The sequence below is a fragment of the Toxorhynchites rutilus genome, chromosome 3 (genome assembly GCF_029784135.1).
Source record: "Toxorhynchites rutilus septentrionalis strain SRP chromosome 3, ASM2978413v1, whole genome shotgun sequence".
NCBI classification, from domain to species: domain Eukaryota; kingdom Metazoa; phylum Arthropoda; class Insecta; order Diptera; family Culicidae; genus Toxorhynchites; species Toxorhynchites rutilus.
In genome coordinates, this window is record NC_073746.1 from 84087907 (window position 1) to 84104772 (window position 16866).

Below are 16866 nucleotides of genomic sequence, written 5' to 3' on the forward strand. Positions count from 1 at the left end.
TAATTGTTCTACCACTAGAAAAAAAAATATAAGAACACGGAATATTATGAAAGAGATGGAATTTGATCAGTATCATATAGGATGTAAGCAACAAAAAACGCATGGCAAACATTTCACTCAAACTCTTTTAAAAATTAATAAAAGAAATCGAGCCAAGAGACACACACAAACGCGCGAATTCAGCTCTATATAAAACGAAAGTATTACGCAAATCAGCAGAAATATTTATCGCAAAACAAAATAAAAAGAAATCCAAGTAAAAGTTTCTGTGTTACAACAAAAAAATGCAAGTAAAAAACAATGAAAATTAGTATAAAATGATGATTGGAAAAACGGTGGAGAAATTGTAAATGCTACAAAAGAAAAAAGAGGAAATCAGATAAAAAGAAAATCACAGTGTATATTATGTTATAAAAATAAATGTGCCATTTTTCCATAATAAACAACGCGAGGTAGGGTTTTTCTTTCATCCGAACAAATTCTACTCTCTGTTCGTCGTTTACGTCAGAAACGTCTTGCATTTGCTACTATAAGGGCACACACGGTACAAAAAAACAATCGAAACGCACAGAATCGCGTTGTTAATCGATCGACGGAAGCGACTGCATCTTTCGCTGGACGCGAATTTTCTCCTTGAAAACCGGAATCTCCGCCTTCATGACTTTCCCCTGCAACATAACGCCATGATCACTACCTGCTACTGCTGCATTAGCATCCGTCCTCAGCTGCACTCGGCGAAGCAACTCGTCGCCGAACGTTGCCGACATTGTTTTCAGCAGTATTGGCGAGCGAAGAACCGGTTTCCGGGGCACCTTCGGACCATTCTGACGCCGGGAGGTAACTTGGAACAGAGAGTTCGCTGGGAAGTGTGCTCCGATGTGGCAGGGGAATACGGCGTCACCCCCCGCTGCTGCACTGCCGCCGCCGCTGTCCAGAGAGGATTTGGAGTTGTCGGCCGTTTTCGCTTTTTCCTCCTCGCTTGCAACGGCACGACGTTTCTTCTCTAGCTTGATCGTTTGGAAGTTCTTGATGAAGTTGCGCGTCGATTGGGAGATCATCTTGCCGTCCAGGAGTACTAGAATGATGATAGATGAATTATTTGAACACTCAGGTTTCTACACCAACAAGTGCAATACATAGCTTGTGACCGGCGGCCGCCGTTATCTTCTCCCGGTAGTGTACATCCTTTTGGGCGAAACATCCTTGGAGGTCCAACACTCGGAGTGAGTAAAGTGCGCTGATTACGGGATTGATATCTTCGGTGGTTTTAAAATTGTTCTCGGAGGCCAACAAAACTTCCAGCTTCCACAGAGGCTCGAGAGCGGTCATGTGAGTGAGTTTGAGCTTTTTGATGTTTAGCACTTTGAGATGGTTCTGGAAATAGGTTTGTAGATAAAAGGTATGTAGATTTTTTAACTGAACTTATTCAATTAATTTTTAAGTTGGTACTACCGTCAGTGGTCATTTTGATTAATTTTGAGCGCAATCTGTTATTCAGTTTGTTTACAGCGTCAGTAGAAACAACTTTTTTTGCTCGGAGATTTTTGATATGAATAATCCTACTGGTCAACGATATTATGTGAAATTTTGTGTTGCAAACGAAGTTTGTTGCGCCGAAACCTTGAAAATGTTGCAGAACACATTTGGTGACTCAACTACGCCGAAAACACGAGTTTATGGGCCCTATTCCAGAAAACGAGACGAGCAATTCGTCTCGTCTCGTCTCGTCTCGATTTCAGTCACTGTCGAGTCGAGCAAAATATCCCATTCCAGTACACGAGTTTCATTGAAATGTTTTATTTGGTAGACTGGAGAGACTTCAGTCAGTTTTTCTCGGTATGATCAGTGATGTCAGATGAGAAGACATGTTTTTGTTTTGAGAACAGTTTTAAAGTTGATCAATCGATACTCTTTTCTCAGTACCAAAATATTTAAAAAAAACACAACAAAAAAGAATAAGTTTCATATATCTTTTGGTTCCATTGATATTTTTCCTCGAGCATATGGGTTCAACACTCAGACGTTTTGTTATTATGGATTTATTGGGGGCAATGTTTGTTCTTCACCTAATCAACGATTTATCAAAAAAAGTTTGAAATCTATATATATGTATTTCCAATAAAGTAGTTGTTTTGAATTACTCATTTTCGTTCAATATGTGAAGACCCTTTTCGTGTCGTGTTAATATATTCAAAACAGTCATCTAGCATAGAATACCGATGCTTTCAATCAACAAGGTGAACAAACACACCAAACAAACTAGACGATTCGACTGATTCATCGGCGAACGCGGCCGAACGGTCGTCGAGCCAGACGAGCTACTCGTCTGTTTTCAGCCGAGCTCGGCTTCTGGAATATGAAAACAAACGAGACGAGCGCTCGTCTGCTGGTGAAAAATGGTGAAAAATCGTGAAAAATCGATCTTTTTTTGCTTGGAGGTAAAGTCACCTAGTGGGGGCAAAGCTAAACAGAATAGATTTATGCGTTTTTTTCGTCCAAATTCATATTCAATATAGTAGGTATATGTATGAAATAAGCTTGGTCTATTCACCTAGAGTCTCAATTTAAATTTTCTCATGCATACAAAAACGTTGTAAGAAACACATAACTTTCCGCAAAATGAGGCTTGGTTTAGTTGGAGTGGTATATTTTTCCAGGGTCAAAGCCACGAATAGAACCTCTTCAAGAGCAGAATGTGATGAGGTTAGTAAATAGAACATTGTAAGTCGTTATGCACCTATGACCACTTTGCCCCCAAACATCAAAGTATGTTCTATGATAATTAATCACTGAGATTGAATAAAATCACCCCTATTCTGTATTTCGAACGATTCGAAATATTTCAAACGACTTCATAAAATTCCATTATGTATTCCGTTCGAGTTGTTTTTGCATTTCATTCGATCTGTTTCTCTTCGAACATTAAGGGGCAAAACGTTCGAAATAGGGAATGCGAAATTATAACTCGAACGAAATAACGGTTTCGAACGAAATGGCAATCCGTCGGAATACAGAATAGAGCTGAATATCTTTTCACCTCTCCTAGGATAAGTGAACAGTAGTCCAAACTGATGATTGTCCAAAATATCAGATTGAATAAACTAAATTTTACGAGAAATTCCTTAGATACCATGCGCACAGAACTACGACCGAACGGCTATCAAGAGAGCAATTTCTGTTTTTATTTGTATTTTTACATGCGACAGGTCTATTAAAGTACAGGGTGACTCAAAAGTCATTAAATTCTTCAAACATAGACGACTATCAATACGGTGTCAATAGTCAATAGTTATACTATCAAACAAGCAGGTAACCACTTTGCCCCCCATGACCAATTTGCCCCCACTACCCTTAGTGCCATTTGTCTTTCAACAACATAATTAAATTCGTTCTGTTTGGAAAACGAACAGGAGTTGAATTATTTGGAAATTGTCAATATAAAATACTAAAATGACGATAAACCAAAAAAGGTTGGAAGTAGACGGGTAAAAATTTGAGGTTATAGATAATTTTGATTGCAACTTAAAAAAAGGAAAAACATTCAACACAACAAACGGACATCGTGCGGCACTTTGTGGACGCCGGATACGCCCGTTCCGGAATTTACAATATCTTGGCACTATTGGACAACAATCAGAGCATCGAAAGAAAGCCCGGTTCCGGACGGCCGAAGACCCTGATCGACAAGAAGCTCCAAAGGATGCTGAAGAGGAAGATCGAGAGAAAAGTGGCTACATCACTGCGTGCGGTTGGCCGGGAGGTCAGTGTAACCGGCCAAACAGTGAAAAAGTACCTGGCGAACATGGACATACATGTCAGGAACGGACAACGAATAAGATGCTCAAGTCGATTTTCCCGACGAATCGCGACGTGGCGGTGGTGATGAACGACGAGACCTATTTCACCCTGGATGGCAACGACTGGCAGGGCACTTCGTATTTTACTTCCCCTACGAAGGAAGTAAGCTCCGAAGGTGCTGCTGTGGCTGGTAATCAGCGAGAAGGGGATATCAAAGCCGCTCTTCTTTAGCTCCGGACTAGCCATGACCGGGGAATTTTATAGTGCGAAGTGCCTGCCGGAAGTTGCGTCGTTCATCAAGAAATACCATAAGGGCGAAGACGCTGAGTTCTGGCCAGTTCTGGCCACTATTCGAAGCGATCTCTAGAAGAGATGGAGCGACTGAATATCGATGTGGTACCCAAGTCGGCGAACCCACCCAACATCCCCCTGCTGCGTCCCATCGAGAATTTCTGGGCAAACCTGAAGCGTCAGATTTACTCCAACAATTTAGTCGCGAAAACTGAGAAGGAAATGATAAATAAACGAAAAAAGAATTTAAAAACATGCCTACACGCATGTTTTCGTCCATCATGACGAATGTTCCGGTTAATTGCTGGAAGGCCGCTCGCAAGGGCGTAGAATTTTTTTTGCAAGTAAGCTAACATAATTACCTTCGATGAGAAATTTATCAAACTCAATTATCTGGCTTAGTCTTTAATCACCATCCGAGAAAAGTCCTTTTTTTAATTCCAACGATAATTATCAAATATTTAACTGCTGCATCATTGAACCTCAATTGCGGATCTCGATCGCCGGTACCGTCCAGAAACAGCCAGAAAAATAAACACCCCAAACATTTACTCACAGCCAGCGCCTTCATACAGTCAGCGTCAAATTCGAACCGGGCCGCACCCTCCAGCAACTGCCGTTCCACATGGACCTGTTCCAGCTTCTTGAGGTTGCCCAAGTTTTCCAACCGAGCGATTTTGTTGTATCCCAGATAGAGTTGCTTGAGGTTCTTCAAACTGTCCAGATTCTCCACCTTTCGGATGTTGTTCCACTGAAGGTACAGGTGGGTGAGATGCGTAAAGGCTCCGAGCTTTTCGATTCGCGATATTTGGTTGTTGTGGAGGTATAGCACCAGGATGCGTTTCGTTGGGTAGATCCTCGTCTGGGGGAGCAATAAAAGGACAGGTCGTCATTTGCAGTGAAAATCGGATATTGTCCCCGTAGTGTGGAGACGTATTAAATCAATAAAACATAACAGCGAATAACTGAGCAGTAGTGCTTCAATATATTTCAACCATGAGAGCAGTTTGACTTCAAGTGCATAACCCGGTTCTGTCTACGGTTTAAACATGACATGCACTATTTAGTCTCATCCATACCTGAATACATACTATCAAAAAACCCTGAATGTGAAATGAAGAATTACAAAATGGATAAATGGAGTTACAATTCATGGACAAATCATGCAAAACCAGTTGCTCCGGCGAAGTATATTATCACATTAGGGTACTTACAATTTGGGTAATGTTCTTATCGTTCAGGTAGATATGGGTTAGGTTGGTGTTGGCTTTTTTGGCGGATTTCTTATGTTTCATTGCGTAAAATTCCAAAAGTATTATGCTGCCGGTGCAAAAATGATTTATCCTTCAAATAACTAACGTGTTTCTGCTAAACGTAAAGAGAGACAGACCAAAACGTGGATAGCGGCGAAATGTTCTGCGTTTCCGTTGTGAGAAGCCAGTAAACAACCGCTTCCAGTTGGCGGCTGGTAACCGTTGCTATGTCTAGCCTGTAGAGCGGCATGTTTTTTTGTTATGATTAACAAAAAAAGAGCTGCCAATGACGAGTCACAGGGAAAGGGTAGCCTAATACCACGAAAAGCTCCTTTGATTGCTAATTTGTTATTATTAGATTTGTGGGAGCATTTGGGTGCGGCTTGGTGGTAGGGTTGTTCTTATGCTGTTGAGATCAACTCAACAGAATTCTTGATTATTACTTGAATCGAAATTAACAGTAATTCATCCCAATATGTTCGTCGATTTCGCTAAAAAGGAAATATTTCAATCATTGGTCATGGTCATTCAATGTAATTACAATCTGTCTACACCCAAAATTGATTTTTAGCTCATGTTTTGTCATCCCAATTTATGACATTAAATGGAACATAACAAAACAGAAAATGTATCACAAATACCGGTAAGCATTTGTATAATATACATGGTACATCAATATAAGATTAATACGAGCGAGCGAAACAAAAGACAAATAAGTTTTCCGCATGCTTTGCCACATACACGGCCCAGACCGAGATAGATACTGTTCTCCTTCATGCGCTCCTTTTTTACTCTTAGAAAACACCTCCCAACTTCATTTTATAATCAGGTGCAATATTATCACGTTTTTGCTGAACAATTTCTTAAGCACCATTAGCCATGTGGATAGCGTGGTCGTGTAAATTAGATTTGCATTCCAGCCGGTCTAGGTTCGATCCCCATTGACGTCGTATGGACTTTTTTTTTGATACAATCCCAAATGAAATCAGAAAAGAAAACAGAAAGAGATGTCTGCACGCATACATACAAACCATTTTTAAGCTTTTAAAACAGCTCATTATTTGCGCATTTGAGTCTCCAGCACACTAAATGGCATCATTTCTGCCAAAGATGACATGTTTTCTGCCACACTAGATTGGGTGTAAAAGTTGATTTTTTTTGGTGAGTAAAGCATAGTCTAGCCTGTAGAGCTTTGAACGGATTACAGACGAACGTCGTTTGCTAGTGACGAAGCGTTGACGACGTTGAGCTTCGTATCACGATTTTGGGAAGCCACAATTACTATAATGGATTTTCACTTGGAATGAGCACACTTTAAAATTAAAATTATGAATGAAAAAATAACTTTTTTCTGTATCGAATATGTATTTCATTCACACGAAATCCACATTTTGTTGTAAGTGGGGAGAAATCTTATACGAAAATTTCGTTTGAAGAAAAATTTACACTATAATGATGTGTTTTAGTTGAAACATCATTTTCCAATCTATATAAATAAAAATGGGAGGCCAAATGTGTTGCTAAACGCGAAACCCGAAGAAGGAATGGTATGCAAATCACACCGTCTTAATTTTGTTGTATTTGTCTCTGTCCATGGATCAATCTAGTGGAGAGAAAGATTGGAAAATTTTCGGAAAACTCTGAAGGAAGGTCGGAAAATTTGGAATATTGATTTTTCATATGTTACATCATAATAAGCGTTGTGAGTACATTCGATGTTTGCGCTAACGAAATTGATCTTTGTTCAAAACTGGAAAAGGATTTTCAGGAGAAATAACGCACTCCTATATTTAATAGGGTGATGGGCGTGATTTAATAGGGTGAGGGCGAAAATGGTCATGTTAAATTTAAAAAACCGATCATGTACAATTTGTTTATTTGTCCTGAAAATGACTTGTGCAAAGTTACAACTCAACCGAACATGATTTAGGGGTGCCCCAAAACGTTTTAATTTTTTCGACCCTCGAAAATCTCTCAAGGGGGAAGTAGGGCAAATGGGGGGAAATTGGACCCCCTAAGCAAATCGCCTAGTATTTCCAAAACAATATGGTCTAAATAAAAAAAATCACATTGTACTCTTAGTTACACTTGTTTTCTCTCAATCAATAATGTTTAATCATTATATCAAGCTTCAAATTACCAAATATATCATAAAATAAGAGAGACGGTTTTTGGACATTAAAATTTGATGCGGGGTGATTTGGACCGTCTGTGGGGTGATTTAGTCCAGTGTGTTTTTCATCGAAAAAAACATACCTATGTTTATGTAATCTTGTATTACGATAATATTACAATCAGTAACAATGTTCTGGGATCGATACCAGGTGTCTTGGCCAGACTCCTGTACACAGAAATTGCATTGAGACCATTTCCAATTCTGCATGGATCTTTTCACTGTTGTTCGAGCATTTTCAAACACCTTCGAGGCTTGGTCAAAGAAAATCCGTCCTTGATGGCCTGCGTTGCTCTTTCAAGCTCCTACTTCTTCCAACATTGTCTGCCCATTCTTTTTTTGTAATTCGGCGGCATCTGGAATCAATTAGACCAAAGAAAAACTTCAAATCCGTATGACCAATTCACCCCACAGAAATGGACACGCTACAAAAATTCACCCCACACTACAAAAATTTAATATGCAATAATATGCAAAAATAATATGCAATTAATATTATTTATTGTTATCAAACATACTGTTTCGCTGCATGTTCCTGCATTGTTCCTGTTCCTCAGGCGAACAGAACTTTACTGCACAATACACGAAAAGTTTGTTTTATCAGCGGAAAAAACCTTAAAACCACGATCGAAAAACTCACATTTTCTGACAATCAAAGTGCTTGATGTGTACATGCTACCTGTTAAATGTTACCAAAGTTTTTTTACGTTCGGTACGTAGGGTCTAACAATAGAAGTAGATGACATTATTAAAAATTCCAGTTGGGCCGTACTTTTCGAGATAAAGGGGTGGTCCAAATCACTCCGTATGTCCAACTCACCCCGTGTTACGCTCCATGAATTATGAAATCGGTTTGGTATGGAATGGCTGTATATAAAAATGGACGGCCAAATGTGTTGCTAAGCGTAAAACTCGAAGAAGCAATGGTACGATTTGAGCCGTATTTATTTCGTTGTATTTGTCACTGTCCATAGATCAATGTTATGGTTAGAAAAAGTTTTGAAATTTTTGAAAAACTTTGAGAGAAACACATAACATTGTCGTTAGTCCAATTGGATCTCGCGTTTGCGCGTTCAGTTAGTGTAAATCGAAAATGATTCTCAGGCGGAAAATAAAAATTATGAATGAAAATTTACTTTTCTGTATCATAGAATATATATGTAATGGAGAAACATGTTATTTGCAAGTGAATGGTGAGTTTTGGTAAAGGGTGTGTCACATCAAATTGCATCACGGGAAAAATGCTGTAGAAATTCGCCCAGTAGACCGATCCTATTGAAAATTTTAGACAGTAAAATAAAAACTATTAAACAACTTTTGGCATTTTCTTTTTATTCATACTTCGAGCCCAAGCCCGTATGCTCGCACCTTCCTCTTTACCCCGTCCATAAGGTTCTGTACAACGTCAGGTTGTAGTTTTTTTTGAACAGAAATCCATTTTCTCTTGAAGTCCGCCTCCGATTTGACCACTTTTGGGTTCTTCCGGAGGGCCTGCTTCATAATCGCCCAATATTTCTCTATTGGGCGAAGCTCCGGCGCGTTGGGCGGGTTCATTTCCTTTGGCACGAAGGTGACCCCGTTGACTTCGTACCACTCCAACACGTCCTTTGAATAGTGGCACGGAACGAGATCCGGCCAGAAGATAGTCGGGCCCTCGTGCTGCTTCAATAGTAGTAGTAAGCGCTTCTGTAGGCACTCCTTAAGGTAAACCTGCCCGTTTACCGTGCCGGTCATCACGAAGGGGGCGCTCCGCTTTCCGCAAGAGCAGATCGCTTGCCACACCATGTACTTTTTGGCAAACTTGGATAGTTTCTGCTTGCGAATCTCCTCCGGAACGCTGAATTTGTCCTCTGCGGAGAAGAACAACAGGCCCGGCAGCTGACGAAAGTCCGCTTTGACGTAGGTTTCGTCGTCCATTACCAGGCAATGCGGCTTCGTCAGCATTTCGGTGTACAGCTTCCGGGCTCGCGTCTTCCCCACCATGTTTTGCCTTTCGTCGCGGTTAGGATCTTTCTGAACCTTGTATGTACGCAGGCCCTCCCGCTGCTTGGTCCGCTGGCGAATGAACTTGACAAATTCAGCTTATTGGCGACATCCCGGACCGAACTTCTCGAATCACGTCTAAACTGCTTAACTACGCGCTTGTGATCTTTTTCACTGACGGAGCATCCATTTTTGCCGTTCTTCACCTTCCGGTCGATGGTTAGGTTCTCGAAGTATCGTTTTAGTACTCTGCTGACCGTGGATTGGACGATTCCCAGCATCTTACCGGTGTCCCGATGTGACAACTCCGGATTCTCGAAATGAGTGCACAGGATTAATTCACGACGCTTTTTTTCGTTCGACGACATTTTTTCCAAATTTACGAAAAATTGACAGTGAAGCATGGCCAACGTGATCTATACACTCTTATCTGATTATAAGCGAAAGCTGAAGATATAATTCCTAAAAATTAAATTTCTACAGCGTTTTTTCCGTGATGCAATTTGATGTGACACACCCTTTAGAAGTAATAGGAATTTATAGTAAATGAAAATTATAAAGAACCAAATGGAAATTGAAAAGATCAATCAATGGAGAGCTCTGCGATTGAACCCACAAACGTTCGATCGGTAAAACAACGTGAATGTTCGAAAGAAATTCATAAAAAAAAATTGAGTGGAACAAAGTTCGTCGGGTCAGCTAGTATATATATATATATGAAAGTGGGCAAGTATTGCTCAGTACTATATGTTTTATATAATCAGATAACATGAAGTCAAAATGTTCATTCTAATTTTAAAAGTTTAAACAAAGGCAGTTTAAACTTTTAAAATTTGAATGGCACTGCTAATTCGATAGAAATTAATCTGCCTCCCTAAATGAATACTGCCAAAAGATGTCGACACTGTAGCCAAGCGTAGCTACTGATAGGTATGGGCAAAATCGCATCGAAATTCGTTCAACAACACTCATTCACAGATAAAACTCACCTTTCTATTCTGCGTTTATGCCTCACTTTATTTGAGACAGAAATCATTCACCTATCATCTTCGCAAAGTTCATTCTCTAGTTAAACGGAAAAATACTGTCTCGATTGCGCTCATCTATTCTCAGAAAATTTTGCATTCCCTCTTTTGCCTCTCGGGATCACGTTAGATGGTGAGAGAATCAAATTGGAAACTTTTGCTTGCGCCAGGGAGTGTCTCTGTAAAATAATTCGTTTTTCACTCAAATAGCAATCATTGAGCCTCGATCGTGGCAGTAAAATATAGGTAGATAGTTGAAATGGAGTTGTTTCCTGTGCACTATTGCAATGACTTTTTTGTTTGTTTCTAGTATGATACGATCTAAGCCAACGCAAACGACCACATTAACGCATGTTATTGGTGAGCGGGAAGGTGGATTCTTGTGCACTTGAATGCTGACAAGGAAAATAGTAGAAGGGAAAATAAAATCATACATACACAAGACTCAGTCTATTTTGACTCAATTGTTATTTTGTTTCGTGCGATTCTTTCAAAGGAGTATTCATTCATTGAATGTTGTTTTCCACTCTTTGTTTTGTTATGTTCACTCTCAGTCCCGATTGAAGATGGTCGGGGAGTGAAAAATGATTAATCGTGCAATCTCACTATCACTCTATCACTACGTATTGGTTTTTTTATATACTACAAAAGAATCAACAAATTTCCCATTGAGTGATTTTTTTTTATCCAAAATATATATTTTTATTAAGGTTCATATGGCGTCAGCCTAACGGGGCCGGGAGTTCAGTATTTCGACAATGTTTGCTTACAACTATGTTAGTAATATGTAACCGATTACTCGCGGTTGGCTCGAGGTTAGTATTACAAGTGTTCTCATAATTGGTATGTTGCAGTCTTCGATGCTCTGTACGTGTGCCCGACACGGGATACCTCCTATTGGGATGCAGCTGACCATTAATCAGCAACGCCCCCCTAGTCTGTACCCCATGTTGAGTGATGTTTTTGGTCACTTTACACACTACCTTTAGTTCTCTGTTTATAATTTCCTAGTATTTCTCAATTGGCCTGAACTGAGGACAATTGGGTGGGTTGAAGATTTTTGCAACAAACTGGACTGGACCTGGGATCTGACTGAAATAGGCCTTCACGTAGGATTCATCGCTTATGAGCAAACATCCGTCGAGTTTGTTCACCTGCTGATCTCTGTATTTTGTTTAAGGCAGTATTCTAGTCTAGAAATTAAAAAAAAATCTCATATTTCTGAAGTTCAAGCATTCAAGAATATACCCTAGAAATGACTTTTTGAAAACCCCATTATTTTCCTAGCTATGGCCATTTCAGTGATGCGGTATCTAATTTAGTATGGGCATTACAATTTACTTCAAACCCGTTTTCCTCGAAACTTGTTTCTTCGAAGTGGCGTACACGATATCTCAAGTGTTACTGAACCAATTTATCTGTATGCATCTCTCTATCGCATGAACCAATAAAGAATCATAACTTTTTAATTTTACTATTTTAAGAAAAGGGAAACGTAAAAACGGTTTAAAACAGTTTTTTTTTCTTCAAACAGCCGCCATTTTGTCAGAAAACATGTTTTTGAGTTGTCCAAGGTTCATGCGATAGGATTGGTCGAAATTGACGACACAAGCGGCGGTTTTTGTTCTTACAATTATTGCTCAGTTATTTCCTGATGAATTTACGGGATTCTTACATCAATCGATCTGAGCACTCCATAACAATTCGTCACGATGAGAGTGGTACAGTGTCGACGTCCGGTGGCGACTTTCAGTGTAGGCCCATAATTTAGGCCCCGAACTCGATGTTTATAAAAATGTCCAATAAGAGGTAAAAAGGTCCAATTAAACGTGTCGCATTACAGGTCTGTCCAATTAGCAAAATATCGCATTAAATGTAAATTACTGTATATATGTTTTGAAACTACAGAGTCCAAAACCAAGGTGCCTGTAGAAATCGGCATTGCAAACACACGAAAGTAGGAGAAATCGGTTTTGTAAACACAAGGAAGTAGGGGGAGCTTTTGTTCCCACCGAAATGTGTTCCCTAACAGAGACCAAGGTGTCAGGGGGAAATCGGCATTGGAAGTATATGCAAGTCGGGGGCATTTTTATATTGCAAGTAAGATGAGAGATACGATTAATGCTAGCAATAAAATTCAAATTTGGAACTTTATTGTTGGTTGCTTCGTGAAATTTCATCATGCATTGTGAAACATTCAGCACAAGTGTAAGTGTAAGTGTAAAATTGTATATGGTAGCGGTTGTGTCAAAATGACTTGTAATTCGAAACGATTTATTTTTATTTTCATAAATAAAAAACCAATATGTGTTCCCGTCCGGGAACGGATCGTCCGGTTTAAGCTGTCTATTTTGTAGTGTTCATTTTCACCCAAGGAAAGTTCATTCGGCGAAAAAAATTGGAAAACCTAAGGAGTATCCGAAAAAGTGATTTTCCATATACTCTACATATCGTATTAGATGCTATTAGACCGATTGAAATTCGCATTGAGGCATATAGCGTTGAGTTTAAAGCGAAAATGGAAATGGGTTGAATAAACACTCAGAAAGTAAAATTTAGTTAGAAAATTACCTTTTCCACTTCAACTATGTTTTCTTTATAATAAAGTAACATTTTTTTTCTGGTCAGAAAAATTGATAATTGTGTTCGAAGATAATGATTATCTTTTACTACATTGGTGAGTTTTTTTTCTTTGATTCATAAATACATAACACAGGAGCCATCTCGTCCAGGGCCACAAAGGGTGTTTCGTCATATCTCATTCCACCTCGGCATCTTCTTCTATACGCACCTTCAACGACAAATCACCACCCTTCTGTCATCATCACTCGGTTGTAAACACTGGTGGAGTGAACAAACAATACACAACAACCAAGAAAAACGGTCCTTTTCACGGCCACCAAATCATCATCAAAGAGTGTAACGATGTAATTCTTCAAACATATCCAAAATCAGCATGCAACAGATAGCCTAACGTAATCCTATGTCAATTATGCGGTCGTGTCTCGGACACCCTCCTGTGACTATTTCCGTTCAAATTTTGTTCTATTGTTAAAAGATAGATAAACAAATATTGATATAATGGATAGTAAAAAAATGTTTGCCTTAATTCGAAAAAACGTCTGAAATTCATACCACTAGAATACATCCATAAATCTTCTTTCTGGGAACAATAAAAACGTAAATAATATCTCATGTTATGGATAATACAAGCGAAGCAAAAACGCAGCTTTTAACATTTTGCCACCCCACGATTGGTAAAAAGGCTAATTCGCTATGACAGTGGTACAGTGTTGCCGTCTGGTGGCGACTTCCAATTGGAGGCGAATGAACTGAAAAGTTTATAACCTCTCTAATTAATCATTAGTCAGTCAGACTTCCAGTTAGAGGCCATAATTTGGGTCCCAAGCTTGTTAGTGTAATCTCAATCAGATTAGCAGACACGAAGCCGATATTAAAATGTTAAAATTTGAATGAAAATTTTCGCATCATGTTATATAATTACTTGAAACACGTATTTCTGACTCTTATTCAAACATATGGCTATAAATTTTCAACGCTGTTACTGAATCTTTTCATTATAATATAAAGTTGTCTTCAAAAACAATTTTCGTATGAGATTTTTTCACCACCTGCAATTACAATTCTGAACGAAAATCTAATCAAATTAATATTCTATTTAACACTAGAACTACCGACAGTTTTCATAAAGGTGCCTTTTTTCACCAAATGTAATATTTAGTTGTTTATATATACAAATTCCAAAGGAAACAAACTTTATTGAGAAAAACTTATAACATTATTGGAAAATATTTTTGAAAAGTTCAAGATGAATTCTTGTGAACAAATGATACAACTGGTCATTTTGACCGGTTGGTAGTTCTAGTGTTAAATATAATACCAATTTTATGAGAAAAAGTTAATTTCATTCAGAATTTTAATTTTAAAAACGTGTTAATTCCGCCTGAAAACAACTTACGAAAATGTCCATGATTGTCCACGGTGAGGGGGGAGGGGGTATAGATTACATTCACGTGGACACTAACAAATATTTCGAAAAATATATATATCCGTATTCAACAATATATGAAAAATATTTTCATGATACAGCGCGGAGGAAATTGTATGTTTCTTCATATCGTTGAAATTCTTTGCTGAAATTTGTATTTTGAGATTATCGCACATGAGCTGAGAGTGATCGATTTATTTTCATTGATTTTATATTAGATGCCATTATCGGCAGGATTCAGATGCCACAAAAGCATGTTGGGACGTTGTTACATTAAAAATACACGACATTGTTTCCGATGTTTCGATTCAGCGTTCACTCTCATTGTAAAACCCGTATATGTTTTTTTAGAACTCGAACATTCTTTTAGGGGCCCTGGAAAAGTCTCCCAAGCAATGATGCTCTTCTTCGTTGAATTGTGAAATTTTCTGGAATACGCTTCTAGTTATTGATGTTCGTGTGCGCAACTGATGATAATCGAACGCTGATCAGGAATAATCCTTGGTTTACGACACATCAATAAGCAGGTTTCTTACAAGCATCTATGTGCTCATGAACCTGGTGTAGCTTGATTACGTAAAACGCTACAATGTATGAGTTCCACATTTTTTTAACGAAAACATTAAAAGGATCACATATCTATCAACAACTCGCTTTATAAATGTAATGAAAACTCGCAGTTTGAAGCAAAACGTGACAGGCGAAGAAAAATATAATCAATTACCAGAATGTTGAGCGAAAAAAATCTTTGAAGTGAGCTAAATGAATCATCATTGAATATCTCAAAAGCCGGTCTTCACGACCAGAAAGTCATTTTGTTTGTCTAGTGAGGAGAGAAATTTTGCTTGTTTCTGATTGTTTCTACAAAACAATCAATCGATAAATTCCAACAAGTACTATTTACAACTAATCGAATCTAAATCGGCAATCGGCAACTCAATATTTCCTAAGATTTATGAAGTTGAACGAAGAAAGATCATTGGTAGAGTTATTATTGAAGCTTAGAAGAAGAAAGATTTTGCAATAGTAAACTGGTCTTAATGGGATGACGGATTTGCGGATTAACTAAGTGTACGGCATTAAATATTAGGCACTGCCTTACATCTATTAGTTTTATCGGCAATTTTGGAAAAATGACATAGCATAACACAATGTGTTTATATCATCAAAGGCATGATAATACCCATATCGATTCCAATAACGAAGCACTTAATTTCATCGTCTGATTTTCTTGGAAACTTGAACATTTCAGCCAGTTTGCGACGGTTTATGATAGAAATATCCGAGATTAGATTCATATCTCGTGATCGTGATCACAATGTAAATGGAATTTGGAAGAAAACTAACAGCCATACAACTAACTTCACAAGTTGTTCTTCCTCAAAATCGTTCAAATAATTGAGAAAAAAATGTTACTATTAGTTAAGTTTACATTTCTCTAATGTAAAAACATAGGATAACGAATAGAAACAAACATAAAATTGAATTTAGGCGCTATTTAACTATTTTTCTGATTATTTTTTCCAATAAAATAGAGAAATTTCCACGTGGACAAAAGGTGGAGGGGTATAGGAAATGTCCATGCTTGTCCACGGAGGGGGAAGGGAGTGTCTGAAATCGTACTTTTTCTGTCCACGTTGTATGTGGATAGCCCCAAATCAGTTATTCGCTCCCCTAAACTAGTAAATGAAGCTCAATGTCGTCAAAGCGGATAGGAGTAGATAAATTCTCCCGACAAAAGCCACTAGTTGTTTTAATTAAAGGTGGCTCTTCGGAAAGGCTGCAAGATCAACCTGGAGATTAGGATAGGCTTTTATACTTGTGTTTTAAATTCTTGAGAAAAATATATTTTTCGAGAAATATGATTCACCTACTGCACATCCGCTCCGCTGGATACCACTTTGATCAAAACACCCCTCGACGGCTGGCTTTGAATTCACCGCCATTACAAAAGTACACAATCAGTACATCCAACATTGAACGCACTCTTCTCGCTTCGCCGTCAATCGCACAAGTGACAGTCCCGTACTCACGGCACTGGGCAGCACACACACACACACCGCCAAGGTTAATATTTTTTTGCTTCTTGTTTTCACAATGATACAATGGCCACACAGAACTATGCATGAATGAAGCAATTTTCCTGCACTGGCATGTGTACGTGTGTGTGTGCACGCGCTGAGCGATGTATCATTTGAACTCACCAATACCGTTCGCTGCCGCACTGGTACGCGCGGCAGTGCTGCCGAGTGTGATGCTTTGCTTTGGAAGACAATTAGCAGCGATTTGTTTTCAATCGGAATGAAGGGATGTGGTGGTGGTGACGTTATTTTG

General features: G+C 38.7%; 1 protein-coding gene across 2 annotated transcripts; it reads right to left on the reverse strand.

The window, feature by feature from the left end:
- Positions 1-440: 440 nt before the first annotated feature.
- Positions 441-16534, reverse strand: LOC129773932 (protein phosphatase 1 regulatory subunit 42-like). 2 transcript variants are annotated; one of them, XM_055777606.1, is made up of 4 exons: positions 16407-16534; positions 4646-4951; positions 1137-1374; positions 441-1075 (listed from the first exon to the last, which is right to left on the reverse strand). In XM_055777606.1, exons 1-4 carry the CDS (start codon positions 16476-16478, stop codon positions 582-584), a joined length of 1110 nt encoding a protein of 369 aa, XP_055633581.1. In that variant the 5' UTR covers positions 16479-16534; the 3' UTR covers positions 441-581. The 2 variants fall into 2 exon arrangements, with proteins under 2 accessions (XP_055633581.1, XP_055633580.1); XM_055777605.1 differs by lacking the exon at positions 16407-16534 and adding an exon at positions 5304-5510 and having other exon boundaries at positions 444-1075.
- Between the last annotated feature and the right edge of the window lie 332 nt (positions 16535-16866).